General features: G+C 38.7%; 1 protein-coding gene across 1 annotated transcript; it reads left to right on the top strand.

The window, feature by feature from the left end:
• The first annotated feature begins 5136 nt into the window (after window positions 1-5136).
• Window positions 5137-11276, top strand: LOC116216278. Its single transcript, XM_031552301.1, is given in 6 exon segments — window positions 5137-5181; window positions 7332-7495; window positions 8979-9024; window positions 9989-10013; window positions 10016-10431; window positions 11180-11276. Coding segments are annotated over 6 exon segments (765 nt in total). The 3' UTR covers window positions 11249-11276.
• Window positions 11277-18927: the final 7651 nt, after the last annotated feature.

Raw genomic sequence — 18927 nt, 5'->3', positions numbered from 1 at the left:
ACATTGCTATAGATGTATAACTATAAAAAGACAATTATACTTACTGTGAGAATGCTGATGACTGCACCTTGGAAGGCTGAAAAGGTGAACTGTGACTTCGGTCATGTGGAGTTAAGGTAGCTTGAAGGTAAAAGTTTGAGTATCAGTGGCTAAGTTGTAGCCATGCTTCTCAAATTAAATATTTTGCTACAGATATTTTTTTTTCTGTGAGAAATGATATCAGTATGTTATCTTCTACATACTAAATTACATTCATTTCAAGATATTTATTCTGAGTTTGCTGTTCCTATCCTTAAAAAGTATAAACATTCCTTATGGCATTATTTAGCATTATAAAAGAATAAGAAATTATTCAGTGCTAGACCAATACTCTTCTAGTGTAGCCTGTCCGTAAACTTGAGTTTTGCAGATATGTGCCTTTGCTTTGGAGAGCAAGTCAGCTGAATGACTGTACTATGCATCTTGGTAATATGACTGACCAGATGGCTGTAGCTAGGGTCAAACCTGGAAAGATAAGCCATTAGTCATGTTAGATATCAGGGCTGCTGTCGATGTTGTTCTTATTATTATAGATTATGCAGAAAGGTCATAGTTATTCAAGCAAAATCATTGGGACAATCAGAAAAAAAGTCTACCTTCAAAATGATATATTTACTGTGTGAAGTCTTCAGATCAACTTCACAAAAGCTGTATCATCATTCAAGTATATAGTCATAATGTGAAGTTGAAATTTCAAACTAGGTTCACATTTATCTTCACATGTCTTCATACATTCAATTTGTCAAGAAAGTATTGAGACCTCATTAGCCCTTCCAAAAACTGAATTTCTGACATGTTTTGAATTTGGCATGACCAAAGTCAGATTAAAAAAATAAGTAAATAAACCCCACAACAGTGCTCGAAGATCACAAGCTCGAGTCCTACTTCTTTTAATGCCATTGGAAGTTGCACATAAGATTTATCAAGCGGCAGTGTTTATCACTGGCAGTGCATAATACCCAATTCAGTCTCTGACAGCAGTAGGCAGTGGTCTAACATAATGTTGATTTCAGACAGAATCTAAATATTACTTGGCAGCTACTTCAGGTCTTTATACTTTTGGAGACAATGAAAAAGGATCACACACACCAGAATTACTCAGGACAGGATGAAGGAAATGAGTTTCAATTCCCAAAATCTAAAACCAAAGGTATGAATCAAATATTATTACCTTTTTGATTTTTGGTAATGTAATGAAGATTCTTCTGAAAGATTTGTGGTTTATGTAGCACAATCTTGTACTCTTTTGTTACTCTTACACAGTAAATTTAAAGATTTTTTTTTCCCCATGGACTGTAGCAACCATACATATTCCTCAGTATAATACATGAAGGATGTTGAATAGGTATATAGGCACATAATATTTTTTTCATCAGTATTTCCTTGACTATAAAATGGACAAAGGGCATCTTTATGTTAATGCTGGCAAGGTCATTTGTATGGTTTATCTATTTCATGAATGCTATGCATGTCAATTAAAACTGCCTGTGGGCAGATCTAGCCTGTGCACCTGACAGAAAAACAAAATTATTTGCATTGTAGCCATTAATTGATACATCTTGTTTGATACTTGTTAAATACTTCTTCTTCTAGAAATCTCTGCAGAGTTTACCAAAGTTTTGAGGTCTACAACATCTCAGATTAACAAATACTGCTTTCTACTGGATTTCATACGGTAAGCATGCGTGTTCAGATCAAACTCTGAAGAAGCTGATCCATTTAAGGTCTTCTGGATTTCAGTCCTGAGGCTGTCCTCAAATATATGCAAGTCTTTCTAACCTGGGAGAACAGTGATTACATATAGTCTAATCATTTTAAATATAGGAATAATTATCTACATATCCTCTAAAGTCAGCAGAAAATAGCAGACTTCCCTAGAATTCAGAGTACAAATATAATTTGATTCATCTTTGAGAAGACCACTGTCTTCCCATTGGCTGCAGAGGGAACATAGGAAGACCAGCTTTCTAATTTTGGTATCTAATTATATATACCTAAAATGAGGTGATGTGATTATCTTCTAAAGCCTGAAGTCATCTACTATGAATTAGCCATCTGGATGTTTTAAATGATTAACTATCAATCCATGCTTTTTCCTGCCTATTCTCATCCTTCAGTCAACACAAGCATCTGCTCCTCATCTACATGTATGCATGTGAAAATCTATAGCTTTTAAAGCTGTGTATTTCCTGCATCTGAAGAATCCTCCTGTCACTGCCCAAAGTAGACATATAGCTGTTACTAAAGTATACTTGTGATTAATACTCATAATGGCAGCTGCTAAAATCCTAAAAAAAGCTCTTAATTCTTGCTGAATCTCAGACCCACATACATAGCTATCAATGCATGGTCTTAGAATCACTTTGTTATACTCATCTGTGGACTCCTTCAGCTCTTCTTGACCTTGAAGTCAAAAGTGGCGAAAGCAAAGAGACAGAAGAAGTATTTAGAGAAAAGAGGGATTTATTTTTTCTCTCAGACCTTTTTAAGAGTTTACTATAGGTTGGACAGAGACATGTTTGCATGTCTTGGCAAACAAGAACAGAGACTGTCCCAAAGACACCGTGGCTAGATGGAGATATCTTAAGTGGAGATTTGAACTCATTTAGATCAGGATTGATATGAAGGAGACAGGCAGTAGAACAGATGTTGAGTAGGGAAGACAGGTTCAGACAACAAGCCAACATGCTTGTTTTCACAACTGTCAGATGATGCCTGGTCTGAAGTAATGAAAATGTTGGATGAAAGATGGGTGCAATAGTCTTTGCAGCACTGAAAAATAGAGTAAGGTGATTCTTGTTTTGACTGTATGTCTATGTTGATGACTCCTTCTAATTTCTGCTCTCAAACCATAATGTTCCTCAGGCCTGAATATATGGTTCCCAACTTGGACGTTAAAAGAAAAGAGAATAGTTATACATGCTAAGAATTTGCAGAAGAAAAGTTATTGTGAGTAAGTTGAGTGAGTCACAGCATAGCAGCAGAGAAAAAGAGGAAAGAAAAATATTGGTAGGCACAAAAACATTCTCCTGGCCTTCAACCACCATCTGCACAGGTCAGGCAAAAGCCAGTGCATCATTCAGAGTGAACAGCTATCAATCTCAAGTATTGCAGTGGATGTAGAAGGGAATCGACTGTTCGGCCCGCAGAAGTGACAATGCCACAAAAAGCAACACACTGCATTCAGGAGTGCATTTATTCCCTTTGGTCATCTGACTTAGTGGAACTGAATTTAGCTCTGTGTGCTTGCAAAGTTTTCTCCAACAATTGCTTTATCAATCAATCCTTTCCTATAAAAATATAATCAGAGAAGTCCTATAAATGCCTGACAATTATATCACAAAGTCTTTTAGCAGCTTGCATTACATCAGATGGAGAGATCCAATTAAATAAGAATATGCACATTCACAGTAAAGCAGAACACACTCCAGCAAACTTCTGTAAAACTCATTCATATGGAAAGGTGCATAGGGATCTTCATATCTCATATACAGAAAAGAAAAATGCTTAAAAAGGAAGATCCTGGAATATAACTTAGTTCTGCTGCCATATCTTTAGAGTATATTTATGATAAGGGATTTTGAGGTGTGACTGTTTTCAACTTGTTGCTTTTTGCTTACCATGCAAAAAATGTGAGCACAGCTCTGTTACAAGGCAAAAAACACATCATATTTTCAAAACAATACATTTAAGAACAATTTTCTCCCACCAGAAACAACAGTTGCTAAGACTAAATAAAAAATTTGTGAGACATCTAGATTTTGATGTAATCAAGAGATTTTTTGAAAAAGAGATGAAGCTACATGGTATTCAATAATTATCACAGAGATGGAAATGAATAAATGAGGATAGTAAAATAAAAGGTTTACTTTAATTCTTTAAAGAACCAGAAGTTATCCTTTTCTAAAACACTTATTTAAGAAGCACAGTTCCCATCTTAAAACTACACCCAAAGGAGATCACCATACTATTCTTGTGTCTCAGCTCTCACTGAAAAAAAGTTGTGAAGACTGCTCTTCTACCTAGAAGATACACAGCATTTTTTGATATTAGGATCTCTTTAAGCTTTTCCCTTAACGGATTTAAATTCAATCACCTTTATTTTTTAGGATACTCTTTTTTTGTTTATGAGCAAAAAGAAATATGATAAATTACCTATGGTCATTAGTCTACCCTAGATGGAATCAGATTAGAATCTGTGTTTGTAGTCTTGAGGGTGAAATACATAGAAAGAAGGACTTTCCTTTCAGAGAAAAGTTATTTATTTCTTTTTCTTTGGCTTACACATTGTTGCTTATAGTTTTAAAGTAGAAAGGAAGAGTTTGAAATGTGGTACACTGTACCTAAGGTTAGAAAGATCTAAAACAATAGTTTTTATGTAGATATATAAATAAAATAAAGATTTCTTGAATTCATGTGTGCTATTATTTGAAATACATCAAACAAAGTGCCATGAAAACTTAATGAAATACATTTTTGTAAATAATATGCAAACAATACACCGTGGTTTAGTGAGTACTAACACTCCCCTGATTCAAGTGAAGCATGCTTTATGTTGGGAACTAAAAGAAGTAATCTGAAAGATGGTTAGATGTTTATTAAGACTGAAGACTATGTAATTAATCCAGACTTAAACAGCTAGTGGCAAAAGACTGGAAAGATACTTCAGAGTTAAATCCCTTTCCTTTGCACTGACTACTAGGAAAATTTCTAGAGAATTAGGCTGGAGATTTGCAGCCCAGAATCCACAGAGTGAAAGCACAATCGATTAGATAAGCAACATAAAATGCTAGTATGACTGAATCACATCTTGGTCATGCTGTGAAACCAGTAACTGTGTTAATTTCCATTTTAAATAATACACGTATTTCAGCTCCCCTGATTTTGTTGGACAGAAATACCCAAATTTTAGGGAAACTCGATAAAGAAAAATAGCCTGTACTGTTGGCATGGCAAAGTAATTGGCTACAGTAAACTTCAAATTTCATCATAAATTTATAGTGTCAACAAGTCATCCAGATGATTAGATACAAACTTCTACAAAACCATCTAATAAACAGAGCATCTTAACACAATGCAGTCTCTCAAAGTTACACAATGCAGGTTCTCAACTACATGGCAGCATGTGTGAAAGGCTTTTCAGTGAGTCAGAAATCTGGCAAGGGACTTTGATTCCATTAGATGAGAAACAGAAGAGACAGAAGAAATGTTGCAAATAGCAGAGGGCTAAATTTAAATATAGTCTGAAAATACAAAGCATAAAACATCACGAAGTTTATCAATAATGAAATTATGTTCTCGTAACGTCCTTAGACACACCAAATTTTTTATTTTAGCTTCTTTCATCAAACAGATATAAAAATGTCTTACTAAGGTTTAATAAGTGGTTTTATACTTATATTTAACTCAAAATCTTTGTAAAACAATGCCTTTTTTTGCTGCTGCCAAGCTCTGGGAAGTTAGGTTTCTCAGACCCATTAAGCATTGAAGTCCGTACCCAATTTCTCCCATTTTATGCCAAAGATTAGTCAGAGATGCCAGGTGCCTATTGCACTAAAATTTAACTGTGTGACAACCCAGAACAGATGAATTCAACAGAATAGCAGAGAAGTGAGCGGGTGCTGGGATTCCATTTGTGATGCCTGGATGGCCCAAGGGATTTCACCAAGCTGGAAAACAATTTGTCTTGAGGCTGATTTCTGCTTGGGCTTATATGCAAAGAAAGGCTCTGCATTTTAATTACTATTTCTCGCTGTATGCTGCAATCCATTGCAAAATCAGTAAGTAGTAGGAATCAACACTAGGAACGATTACAATATTGTTCTCATGTTAACAAGAGCTGAAAAGTAATGTCACATCTGCACTGTTGAATAGGGACAATTCTGTGTATGTATTATTAGTGCACTCAGATAGGAATTGGGTAAAACAAAGCAGAAACAGTCACAGTAACACAGAGTTGTGCCTGAGCTCATATGGTGGTAGAGAGGTAATTCTTTCCTTGTATCCTAAATGGCTCATATTGAGATCATGTCTTGAAAAAATGTGGAGAAAATCATGCTCCCTTTTCCAATATCTAATGTTCTGGACTTAAGAGGAAGATTCTCTCTTCCAGAACAATCAGTCTGGCAGATCTCACTGACACTTTGCAAGGAATTAAACTTGACGTAAGTAATGTCTAGACATGAGAAATTGTACATCGAGTTCTTTAAAAGTGTCCTGCGGGTATGGAACAAAAGTTAGGAGTTTTATGCCCCTTGAAAATTTTTACGAGGAAGTAAAATGACAGAGCTAAGAGAGACACAGGATGAACATTCTTTTTACATGTAAGTAGGAAATTGCAAAAAATCCTCCAATAAATATTATTGCCTTGCTCGAAATTCAAGAGAGCTCATTTGAGAAAAACACCTTGATCTAAATTTAGCCAAATATATAAACTGCAGCTTCTGCTCTTAGCAAAGGTCAGAATGCACAGAGAACAATTTTAACAAAGGTAATTTCCACGGAAGCACTTATGTGAGCCTGTCTTATTTGAGACTGTCGTGTTTTTTTTCTGTCCCCCAGTAATCACACACCAAAATAAGACAATAATTCACACAATGCAGTTTCAACAAAAGAAGCTCCCTCTGTTCTTCCCTTTCTTCTTTCCCTCTTTCTTTCCTTCCTTCTTTGTAGGGGAAAGAGTTGCTTGTTAATGCACCATTGGAACAAGATATGGCCCTCCAATATTCAGTCTAATGAATGGCTAACAATGCTGCTAATTAAGCCAGAAGCAACAAGAGCAGCTTCCTATTGATCATATGTTTGCATGTTGGTTTTGGGCTCAGAGCCATGTCTACACTCCCTATTCCTCAAATTAGTAAAAACACTACTGTGGAGCTAAACAACACAAAGAAAGACAGAAGGTTTCTGTGGTAATTAAAGAAGTTCTGTGTAATTAGAGATCCTTGAAGATGAGGTTACTGCACAAACATATTATTCTGCCCATTCTTCCAGGATGTGATGGCAAGATCACCTGGGGTACATTTAGTTCAAAGACCAGCTGCTGCTTCTCTGTTTACTCCTCTGTTTACTTTGTCATTAAGATCTTTCTGGGAAGGCGATGGATATAATCTACCTGGACTTCTGCAAGACCTTTGACATAGTCCCCAACAACATCTTTAAATTGGAGAGATAGGGATTTGAGAGGGGGGCTCGTTTGGTGCATAAGGAATTGGTTGGAAGGTCACAGCAAGAGTGTTGTGATCTAGGGCTCTATGTCCAGGTGGAGTCCAGTAATAAGTTGTGTCCCCCAGGCGTTTGTCTTGGGACTGGTACTCTTTAACATCACCATCAATAACAAAGATAATAGGATTGAGCACACCCTCATCAAGTTTGCTGGTGACAAGAAGCTGAGTGGTGCAGTTGATACAGAAGAAGGAAGGAATACCATCCAGATGGACCCTGATAAACTCGAAAGGTGAGCCCTTGTGAACCTAATGAGGTTCATCAAAACAAAGTTTTGTTGAAAAAGTTTTGTCTTCCAAGTTTATGCACTTGGGAAGAGATAATTCCAGGTACATAAACAGACTGGGAGAACTCCTTGAGAGTAGCCCTGCTGAGAAGGACATAGTGGTCCTGGTAGATGAAAAACTTAACATGAGCCAGCAGTGTGCACTTGCAGCCTAGAAGGCCAATGGTTCCCTAAGTTCCATCAGAAGAGGGGTGGCCAGCAGGGTGAGAGAGGTGATTTTCCCCTCTCCTATTCCCTCTTGAGGCCCCAGCTAGATTACTGCATCCAGATCTGTAGTCTCCAACATAGAAGTGATGTAAAACTTTTGTAGAGGGTCCAGAAGAGGTCCACAAGGATGTTCCAAGGGCTGGAGTACCTCTCCTATGAAGACGGGCTAGAGGAAATAAGCTTGTTTAGCCTGGAAAAGAGAAGGCTGTGGGGAGACCTTGTTGTGGTTTTCCAGTATTTAAAGGGAGTTTATAAACATGAGGGTAATCAATTTTTTACACTGGTAGATAGCAAAAGGGAGAATGGTTTTAAACCAAAAGAAGGGAAATTTAGACTAGATGTCAGGTGGAAATTTCTGACTGGAAGAGTGGTGAGGTACTGGAACAGGTTGCCCAGAGAGACTGTGGATGCCCTGTCCCTGGAGGTGCTTAAGGGTAGGTTGGACAGGACCTTGGACAATCTGATGTAATGATTTGGACCAATGGATTAATAACTGGCTGCAAGCCTGGTGTGTCCAAAAGTGGTTTGGGTTTTTTGATCTCTGCTCAACTTACACAAGGCCAGGCCTGCTGGCAAACAATAGGAGTAGCTTATACCACTGCTGGAAAAGGGTCTTATGATGGGAGTTGGGAAGGTTCATTGATAGAGCTTTTAACTAGGTACGAAGAGGGGAGGGGATGTAACTGGGCTCACTAGAACAGAGACTGTATGTAACATGACAGTGCTTTTGGAAGAGGGACAGCTAGTAAGATCCCACAGTCTTGTGTCTTGGTGAAGGAGGAGGATGACTGACCTTTTTGTAGGAAGAACACAGGGGTTGGTGTGAGGTTGGTGCTACAGAAATACCTGAGTATAGTCAAGAGGGTATTAGAGCTTCTCCCACTCAAAAGGAAGCCCAACTCAGGTGTTTTTACAGTAATGCACACAGCATGGGTAATAAACTTGAGAAGCTGGAGGCTGTTGTGCGGTCGGAAAGCTATGATATAGTCACCATCATGGTAACATGATGGAATGACTCACACGGCTGGAGTGCTGTGATTGATGGCTACCGACTTTTCAAAAGAGATAGATGAGGAAGGAAAGGTGGTGATGTAGCCCTCAATGTTAAGAACGAATGTGAATGTATGGAAATTAATGATGATGATTATAGAGTTGAGAGCTTATGGGTCAGAATAAAAGCAAAGTCCAATAAGACTGACACTATCATGGGAGTCTGCTACAGGCCACCCAACCAGAACAAAGAGGTGGACAAGATACTTTACAGACAGGTGGGTGAGACCTCAAGGGGAACTTCAACTTCCCAGACATTTCCTGGACTAGTATTACAGCAGATAGTGAACAAACCCAGAGGTTCCTATAGTGTGTGCGAGATAACTTTCTGACATAGCTGATGTAGGAGCCAACGTGGGGAAGCAAAATCCTGGACCTGCTGTTTGTTAGCAGAGAGGGTTTTGAGGTGAATGTAAAGGTTGAAGGCCATCTGGGGCATAGTAATCAGGAGATGCTAGATTTCTTGATCCTTGTTGAACCATAGAGGGAAATCAGCAGAACTGCTACCTTGGACTTCTGGAAGGCAGACTTTAGCCTCTTTAGGACCATGGTTGAGAGCGTCTCTTGGTATGTAGTTTTGGAGGGCATGGGAGCCCAGAAAGGCTGGGAATACTTCAAGGAAATTATTTTAAAGGTGGAGGAGCTGACCATCCCGAAGTCACAGGGGGATGAGCTGACAGGCAAGAGGCTGTGGCTGGAACTCAAGAACAAAAGGAAAGTTTGTGGTCTCTGGAAGAATAGGCAAGCCTCTTATGATGATTACAGGTATGTAGTGAAGCTGTGCAGGGAGAAAATTAGAAAAGCCAAAGCCAAAGCCCAGCTAGAACTGAGCTTGAACACTAAGGTAAAGGACAACAGTAAATATATCTATAAATATATCTATAAATCAGCAAGTTTGCTGATGATACGAAGTTGGGAGGATTGGCTGACATGCCTGAAGGCTGTGCTGCCATTCAGCGAGACCTGGACAGGCTGGAGAGCTGGGCAGTAAGAAACCGGATGAGGTTCAACAAAAGCAAGTGTAGGGTCTTACACCTAGGGAGGAATAATTGCATGCACCAATACAGGCTGGGGGATGAGCTGCTGGAGAGGAGCTCTGCAGAGAGGGACCTGGGCGTCCTGGTGGACGACAGGTTGACCATGAGCCAGCAGTGTGCCCTCATGGCCAAAAAGGCCAATGGCATTCTGGGGTGCATTAAGAAGAGCGTGTCCAGCAGGTCGAGGGAGGTGATCCTCCCCCTCTACTCTGCCCTGGTAAGGCCTCATCTGGAGTACTGTGTCCAGTTCTGGGCTCCCCAGTACAAAAAGACAGGGATCTCTTGGAAAGAGTCCAGCGGAGGGCCACAAAGATGGTGAAGGGCCTGGAGCATCTCCCCTATGAAGAAAGGCTGAGTGAACTGGGTCTGTTTAGCCTTGAGAAAAGACGACTGAGAGGGGACTTGATCCAGGTTTATAAATATCTGAGGTGTGGCGGCCATAGTGGTGAGGCCAGTCTCTTTTCAGTGGTACTTGGAGACAGGACGAGGGGAAACGGACATAAGCTGCAGCATAGGAAGTTTCGCACGAATGTGCGTAAGAACTTCACGGTGAGGGTGACGGAGCACTGGAACAGGCTGCCCAGGGAGGTTGTGGAGTCTCCTTCTCTGGAGATATTAAAGTCTCGCCTGGACGCCTACCTGTGCGACCTGGTGTAGGGAACCTGCTTTGGCAGGGGGGTTGGTCTCGATGATCTCTAGAGGTCCCTTCCAACCCCTACAATTCTGTGATTCTGTGATTCTGTGAAATATATCTACAGTATGAGGAGGGAGAATCTCCATCCCTTGCTGGATGCCAAGGACAACATGGTAATCAAGGATCAGGATAAAACTGAGGTACTTAGTGCCTTCTTTGTCTCAGACTTTAATAGTAAGACTTGTTACTCCCTAGGCACACAGCCCTTTGTGCTGGTAGACAGGGATGGGGAACAGAATAGGCCCAGCATAATCCATGATGAAATGGTTTTGAACCTGCTTTGAAAGCTGAATGCTCATAAGACCATGGGGCCAGATGGATTTCACCCTAGAGTGCTGAGGGAGTTGGCGGGTGTGGTTTCCAAGCCACTCTCCATCATCCTTTGGCAGTCATGGCTAACTGAAAATGTCCCAGTGGAATGGAGACTGGCAAATGTGATGCCCACCTTTGAAAAGGGCTGGAAAATTGATCCTGGTAACTACAGACCTATCAGTCTCACCATGTTGCCAGGGAACAGATAATCTCGGGAGACATCACGGATTGATTAAAGGTCAACCAGGGGATCAGGCCCAGTCAGCATGGGTTTATGAGTGGTAGATCCTTTTTGACAAACTGGAGCACTGGAATAGGCTCCCCAGGGAGGTGGTTGAGTCACCATCCCTGGATGTGTTTAAAAACCATTTGGATGTGGTGCTCAGGGACATGATTTAGTAGAGGGTTGATAGTTAGGGTAGTGTGGTTAGGTCATGGTTGGACTCAGTGATCTTTAAGGTCTTTTCCAACCTGAGTGATTCTATGATTCTATGGTCTAGTACTTGATCCAGCAGCTGTCAACCCTGCCTGTGACAGGGAGATTGAAACTAAATTATCCTTAAGGTCCCTTCCAACCCAAACCATTCAATGATTCTGTGATCTTTCATTCTGAAAAGGGTCCAAGGACAGAATAGAATACTGGTAACAGACCTCGATAGAGTTCATGGAACTTCAATATATGTTTAATTTTTACCTTCACTGGTTTACTGAGCAGAGACTTCTGTGTCTGGCAACAAAACCCACTGCACTTTTTTCTTATATATATATTATTTCTTTTATTTTTTTTTTTTTCCCTCATTTGCTATTGTTATGACAATAGTTGGAGCACTACCTAAAAAAAAAAAAAGGTAGAAACCCTTTGAGTCAGAGGTGTATTGCTCACATGGTCCATAGGCACTATATCATAGAATCATACAATCATAGAATCATTAGAGTTGGAAAGGACAATTAAAGGACATCCAGTACAACTTCCCTGCAGTGACCAGGGACACCTACAGCTCCATCAGGTGCTCAGAGCCCTGTTCAGCCTGACCTTGAATGCTACTAGGGATGGACATCCACCAACTCTCTGAGCAACCTGTTCCAGTGCTTCACCACTCTTATTGTAAAGAAGTATTTTTTATTTATAACTAATCCAAATCTTTAAGTCTAAAACAATTTCCCCTTGTCCTATCACAACACATCCACTAATGAGTCTTTCACCTTCTTTCTTATCCCCCCATTAAATACTGAAAGACTGCTATCAGTTCTCTCTGTAAAGCATTTCCCTCAACTTAAAACCATTTCCCCTTGTCCTGCAGTTATCTACCCTTTCAAAGAGTTGATTCCTCTCTTGTTTGTAGGCTCGCTTTAGGTACTGAAAGGCTGCAATGAGGTCACCCCGCAGCCTTCTTTTCTCCAGGCTGAACAAGCCCAGCTCCGTCAGCCTGTCTTCGTAGGGGAGATGCTCCAGTCCCCTGATCATCTTTGGGCAGCCTGGTCTAGTATTGAATGTGGAGGTTGGTGGCCCTGCATGTGGCAGGGGAGTTGGAGATTTGTGATCCTTGATGTCCCTTCCAACCCTGGCCATTCTGTGATTCTCCCTGGAGCCTTCTCTTCTCCAGCCTGAACAAAATGCTGAGAGAGACCCCCAGCTAAGTCACGGGACTCTTCAGCTTCAAAGGATGCTGTGTGTTCATCTCTTTCCAGTAAAAAATGTGTGTTCCCCTTTGGAAATATGGCATACATATGCACACCCATCCCATTAAAACAGACACAGACAATAAGAAAAGGAGTTGCTGTGTTAAAGGGAAAAGGAGAGAGCTGGATTACTGGGGCCACAGTTTGCTATCCAGAGGAGCACAGTTCATCCATCTGCCAGTGGTTTCACCAGTATGAACATCTCCATTCTGTACCATCTGGTACAGAGCCCAGACTGTCTCAGCTCTGATATTTAAAGAGAAAAAGGTAAATCCATAAGAAGAGGCAATAATTTTATTAGACCAACTAATGTAGTTGGAAAACCAAGCAGAAATGCTGTGAGGCACACAGAGCCTTAAAAACTGTTTGCGCAAATGCTGTCTTGATTTTCCAGTTACATCAGTTGATTTAATAAAACTTATTACCTCCATGCTCAAAGAGCTGTGCTTTTCTTAGATATGGCAGCAAAGAGTTTATGAAGGTTGTTGGATAGCATAGACAGCCTCTCTAACTCACTCTGAGATCCAGAGATGGACTCAAAATCATGAGACAAGACATACTTATGAAGCTATAGATTTCATTTGCTTTGTAGAAGAGTATAATTACAAGCCCTCTACAACCTTATGATAATGTGGAATCTGATAATAGGTGGGAAAAAAGTTTCCATTTTGAATCTCAGAATAATACATGAATAAGTTTATGGAAAATGTATTCCATCTATAACATGCTGTTGTTATCAATTTAGTTCAGAGAACTTCCTGAAAATTAATGAACATCACTGAAATGATTTTCTTGCTGACTATATGTCTAGGGGATTACCAGCCTAACAGACAGAAAAAAAAATATATACACATACTTCTGGGTAAAGAAGTCGTTTTCTTTTTATCATGCATAAACAAAAAGCAGCAATATTTTTTCACTCTAGTAATCTATGAACAAATATCTCTACTGACACAATAATTTTGCAGTTACACAAACCAGGAATGACTTTTTTACTTTTCTTTTTCTTTTTTTAATGTAGATCAGAACTTCATAAACAAAGAACATTCACCAAAGCCCTTTTTACTAGGAATGTATATATATCCAGCAACAGAAAGATCTAAACTGATTGGTAAATAGAACTTGAAGTTCTATTTAGATCTTGAAGTGTGGTTGCCTAGCACTTCAATGTACAAATGAGTACAGGAACAATAACTCAGTATTTTTGTGCCATGGAAGTCTTTGAAATAAAACTATGGGAAGCAAGAATATAGCACATGAATCTATGAGTTTTACAGATTATGTCACTATTGCATGAAGTGCAGAACATATCTTAAAAAGCTTGATTCTAGACTTGATTTTAGACAAAGTTTAATCCTGTAAACCAACACATGTTCATTTATCTATATCTGTAGCATGACAGAACACATAAACCTCAACCAAGAAATGGATTCAGAAAAATAAAGTTAGAAGCAAAACTTGACCAAAAGATTCCAATTTAAATTCTAAACAAATAATAGAAGCCTCCACCAGCAGGGCTTTCAGATGGATATTAAGTGTTTTTCCCGCTGATATTGGAACCCTGCCCCTAAACATAGGACAGGAACCCTAGAACCTTTAACTTCCTGACCTTACATCAGCCTAACTTGGCATTGCAAATATCTACCTGTCTTCTCTGCTGCCCATTTTGTCAACAGGGAGAAACAAACTGTTTTGAAGTGTGATTCATCTGATCTATTGTAGACATCTGCCTTAGGCTGAATTGAATTGCCCTGGCAATGACTCCATCTCTCTGGAATTGCAAAGGGAGTCCAGGGTGACTGATTCAGGTGATGCAATTTACAGATGAGGCATCTAAATTTGAATGAATGAGTCTTACTCCATGTGTCAAAGGAGTGGGATGCATCCAGTGAAGCAAGAAGCACAAAGTGGTATGTGACAATTTTTTTAATACAGTTTTTATTTATTTACATTTCAGTGCAATGTTAATAATGTAAAGCATAAATTAGAGCTCAAATTTTGCCTAGATGGATTTTCTCCTTTTCTCCTGCTAAAGAGCAGGAGCACTACATAAAAACAGCACAAAAAATGACCTTTTGGGAATGAAATAAGGTTGAGATGCAAGCCAATCTTCTCTTTCTATTCTGAAAAGAAACTGAATTTACTGTACACAAAAAGACTAGCACTAAATGAGATCTTTTTGCATGAATATAGGGAAGTTGCTTTTTCTCAGGAGAGTGCTTGATTTTTTTTCCTTGTAGAGCAAATGACAGTTTACTCCTATCAATTATTAACTTGAGGCTAATTGCACAGGTTAGATCTTTAGTGGGTTAATCAGAGAAGAAATTATCTTTTCAATGGGAAAAAATAAAAGAAGCCATGAAAAAAATATACACAAGATTGTTGGCTAGTCCTATCTAGTTCATCCAGAAAATAACAGTAAGACTAAACAAATACATTAAATAGGAGGGACATTCAAGATTAAAATTAACTTGTAAAACTTGTAAAAATCAATAATGCTGTAATGAGATATAAAACTTGGGGGAAATATCTGCAGTCTGTTACATTCATGCATCAGTTGTCAATTGCTGGCAGTTCTTCAGTTATGGACTTGTATTACTTTTTTTATTGCCCCCCTATCTTTCTTTTTTCTTCTTTACATGACTTTGAGACTATTTGTGGGTTCACCAAGTAAGTTCCTTGGTTAGGAAAGGAAAATGAAGCTCTACCTTGCATTGTATCTGGCTTTCCAAATCTTTGCAGGAGCACAGAATGCATATCAACGTCCAAAACATGACATCATAGTATGTGTTTTCTTATTAAATATTTTCTGTGTCTAGAAAGCACCATCAGCAGTCTTCTTAGCTGCATTGCAATACAATTTTACATAGAAAAAATTACGCTTCTTGGTTCAATTCATTTCCACATATCTAGCTTCATCATTACTGCATCAGTGGCTACACCTTTTCAGGTTGGAAGCAAAAAACTGACCAAATCAAGTATGGTAAAACAGATGCATCACTTGGTGAAGATCTGTAGAGCATTTCCTTTGTAGCTCCCACGTAGTCCCATACTCTTCTCGTTGTGCTCACAGGAAAAGAAGTTAATAGGAAAACTGTAAAACATTTGAAAAAGCAGATGCATGAGATACTGTGGATACTGTGGAAATCACCATGACATTCCCTACCATTCTCATCAGACAGAGGAACCATTCTCCCTGAGTACAGTTGCACCACTCTCACAGCTCTGTCCACAGAGCAGGACCATGTGGAGAAGGTGTCAGGTGAGAACGAGTCTACGACAGGTATGAGATGATCCAAGGAGGGAGAAATAATCACAGCTGTGTATGATTAGATGACTTTTGATCAACTTCCTTCCCAGTTTCTAAAACTGTTGTTACTTTTCTTTGGTTATGAAAAAATGTAATGAAGAATTATCATCTCCCCAGAAATATCTTAGCCGTAGTTAAGAATTAAGATTTTTTACATATTTTTAATTCGCTTTTTTCAAGTTGCTAAATGAGTTTCTGAAAAGCATTTGGTGTCATTTCACTGAGGACAAAATAAATCAGAATAGACTAATATATGCATTACTTTTCCATCTCTGGAGACCCAGCTTCAGGATCTAATGGGATGGTACAGCATTTGACACAGTGTTATCTCAAGTCATGATTAAATGAGTTATTCAGCTGTTTTAGGACCCATCAACATGCTCACTACTCTCAATTCCATATTTTCATAATGCTGAAATTCTGATAATAAGGATACTAGTGCAACATGCAATGTCAGAACGAAATAAAATATAGTGCATTTTTTTATATACAGTGGACATCTAAAGCAGCTTTGTCCTTTTTTTTTTTTTCCTTCTGAGATTTGGAATGACTAAAAACAAAGTCATTAGCATTCAGTTTGTTTATGACATTATAAAACTATGAAAGCAGTTTGAAATGGGAAGTAGCTTAAAGTGTGAGACATTCTGTGAAATTATGCATCTGTTTCTGCGCTGGGAAATTTGTATTTCAGCCAAGGCATAGCAAGGGAGACTGTGATTAAATCAGCAAAAATTTTATTATGATGTCCAGTTCGGGTCTCAGCAGTCCAGGTAAGATACCTTAGCATCTCTAGTATATGTAAGTATACTTTAAAAATGAAAGTAATTATAAATACTCTATGATAAACTTCACATCCTTTCTAAAAATAACTTGAATTTGTAAATGATCAAATTATTTTGATAAATAAATAGAGATATTTTAAAAAGTATCTAAATATCTCCTCTCAGGACAATAATCCAAAGATCATAAAGCTTACAAGGCAAATATTTACCTAAGAGTCCATAACAGCTTAGTTAAACACAAAAGTGCTGCCATGAAAAATAAATGAAATACATAGCAAGGGATCCTAGTCACAATTTTGAGGAATTAAATACAGATTGCAGTCAAAGAGAGAGCCATTTGGTAACCACTTGCAAAATGCTCAAAACTAAAATAAACATTTGATTTCCAGGCTGAGAGCCATCATAGTAGCCATTTGTCATCTTCTTGGGTCTTGCTTCAGAAATCCATTCTCAATAAACAAAAATATGCATATACTTAAATTTAGTGTCAGAAGGGTATATATCATTAAAATTAGACGTGTTCAGCTAATGAACTTGAATGCACTCTCAAGGGCTAGAGTCCAAAGTCCTGCTTTGCAGATCAGATTCAGAATTGCCCGCAGATGCTAGTTTTATGAAGCATGATTTCTTTTTGTTCATCTTGTTCTCACACACTCTTTTTAACATGTACCTCAATTAGTTTCTTTATAACCATTAATGTATGATGAAAAAGCAGTTTTTTGTCCTATTTTTGTTGGATCCATTTAAACTTATGAACTACCTGGACATTAGAAAGTACATAAGTAGATACGTCAAAACACTTAAACAAAGAAGCAGTCCTTAAAGATGGCTCTTGGGATAAGTGGAGCCATAGAAGAAATCTTACAGTGTTACAGAAGACTTCTGTTTTTCTATTGGAAATCCATACAATATTATTTACCACTGATAAAAACAAATAGTACAGCTCTTGGAAAAGCACCTGGAAGGTTCATAGACGTGGAGTGAAATTCAATGTCAGTCACGAAAGAGAAAGATAATACTGTTTTGTATGTTCAGTGGCCAGAGGAAAATCAGGAGTCTGGTCATGCTCCCAATAGACAGGTAACAGAACACAAATAATCTCCGAAGTCACATAAACTGACCAAAGTTGTTGCTGATAACTAGACACATCTTTAGATAAGTGCTACATCCTGAGAGCCACAATGTCACTCCATTACGTGGACCTCCACTAAAAGTACATGAGGCATGTGATTATTCAATACAGGAATGACTAATCATACAGATATCCACCTCCAGTAAATAAAGCTCACAGGTAATTTCCTAAGCATGGAAGAGGAGAGAGATTTGCCTGCAATGTGATTCACAACAGCCATAATGATGAGTGTTAGGACATGGAAAACAGATGGGAAACACCAGGATGTGGCTGCGATGGTATCTCCTATATGAGCTCAGACACCCATGGGAGGCTGTGAATCAAAGCCTGGTGTTTTGTGATCTGGAGGACAACCAACACAATCTTGGAGAACAATAGATGTGTGTTGTGCTTTTACTTTTCCTTGTGTCATTTATAAATTTTGGATGATTTTTTTTTCTGCAAAAAAAATAAAATAGCACTCCAAATACCCAGCAAGTAGGCTACTGCTTCTTTCCTTCCTAGCTATGCTCTCATTCAATTTTAGCAGGAAATGTAAGCTTCCTGTGGCCCGCTGTCCTGAATATTTTAGATTTAGGCAGTAGATTTTTCTTTTGTTATAGGCGATCTGTTTCCTTATGGCTGCTACATTGGTAGCACTTCACAATATTCAGAGATTTGTCTGGGACTACCCAATTATCAGTATTCAACAGTTCAGGCAGCTAACTAACTGATAAGTTTTACTGAAGTTATCTCCCATACTTCAGCACCTATATACTACGCTGTGTATCTACACAGCCCGTTGAATTTGCATCTCAGAACATATGGGTCTGAGTCCTTTCTCCCATGTCAGTCTCAGAGAAAAGGCAGCTAATGCAGCCTTACTTCACCCAAGCACTGGGCAATTCAGCTTTGAGCTAGACAGCACTCAGCAGCCAAAAAATAAAATAAAATAAAAAATGGATGCACAGGTTTCTACTGAAAATGGAAAACCTGTTTTAATTTAATCAAATAGGTGAATGAATGTTGAGTTTCAAGACACTGCAAAAGTTCACATCTCTAGTCTTGTCAGGCAATGTGCAGCTTCTTTTAGGCCACATTTAGATTCGTGAATGAAAGATAAATTATGGACTAATCACTTGCAACAATGAATTTAGTCTCAACTCTGATGTCTCTATATCCATTTCATTGGTAC

Source organism: Meleagris gallopavo, chromosome 1 (assembly GCF_000146605.3).
Source record: "Meleagris gallopavo isolate NT-WF06-2002-E0010 breed Aviagen turkey brand Nicholas breeding stock chromosome 1, Turkey_5.1, whole genome shotgun sequence".
In the NCBI taxonomy this organism is placed as follows: domain Eukaryota; kingdom Metazoa; phylum Chordata; class Aves; order Galliformes; family Phasianidae; genus Meleagris; species Meleagris gallopavo.
This window is presented reverse-complemented; position numbering and strand designations above follow the sequence as displayed.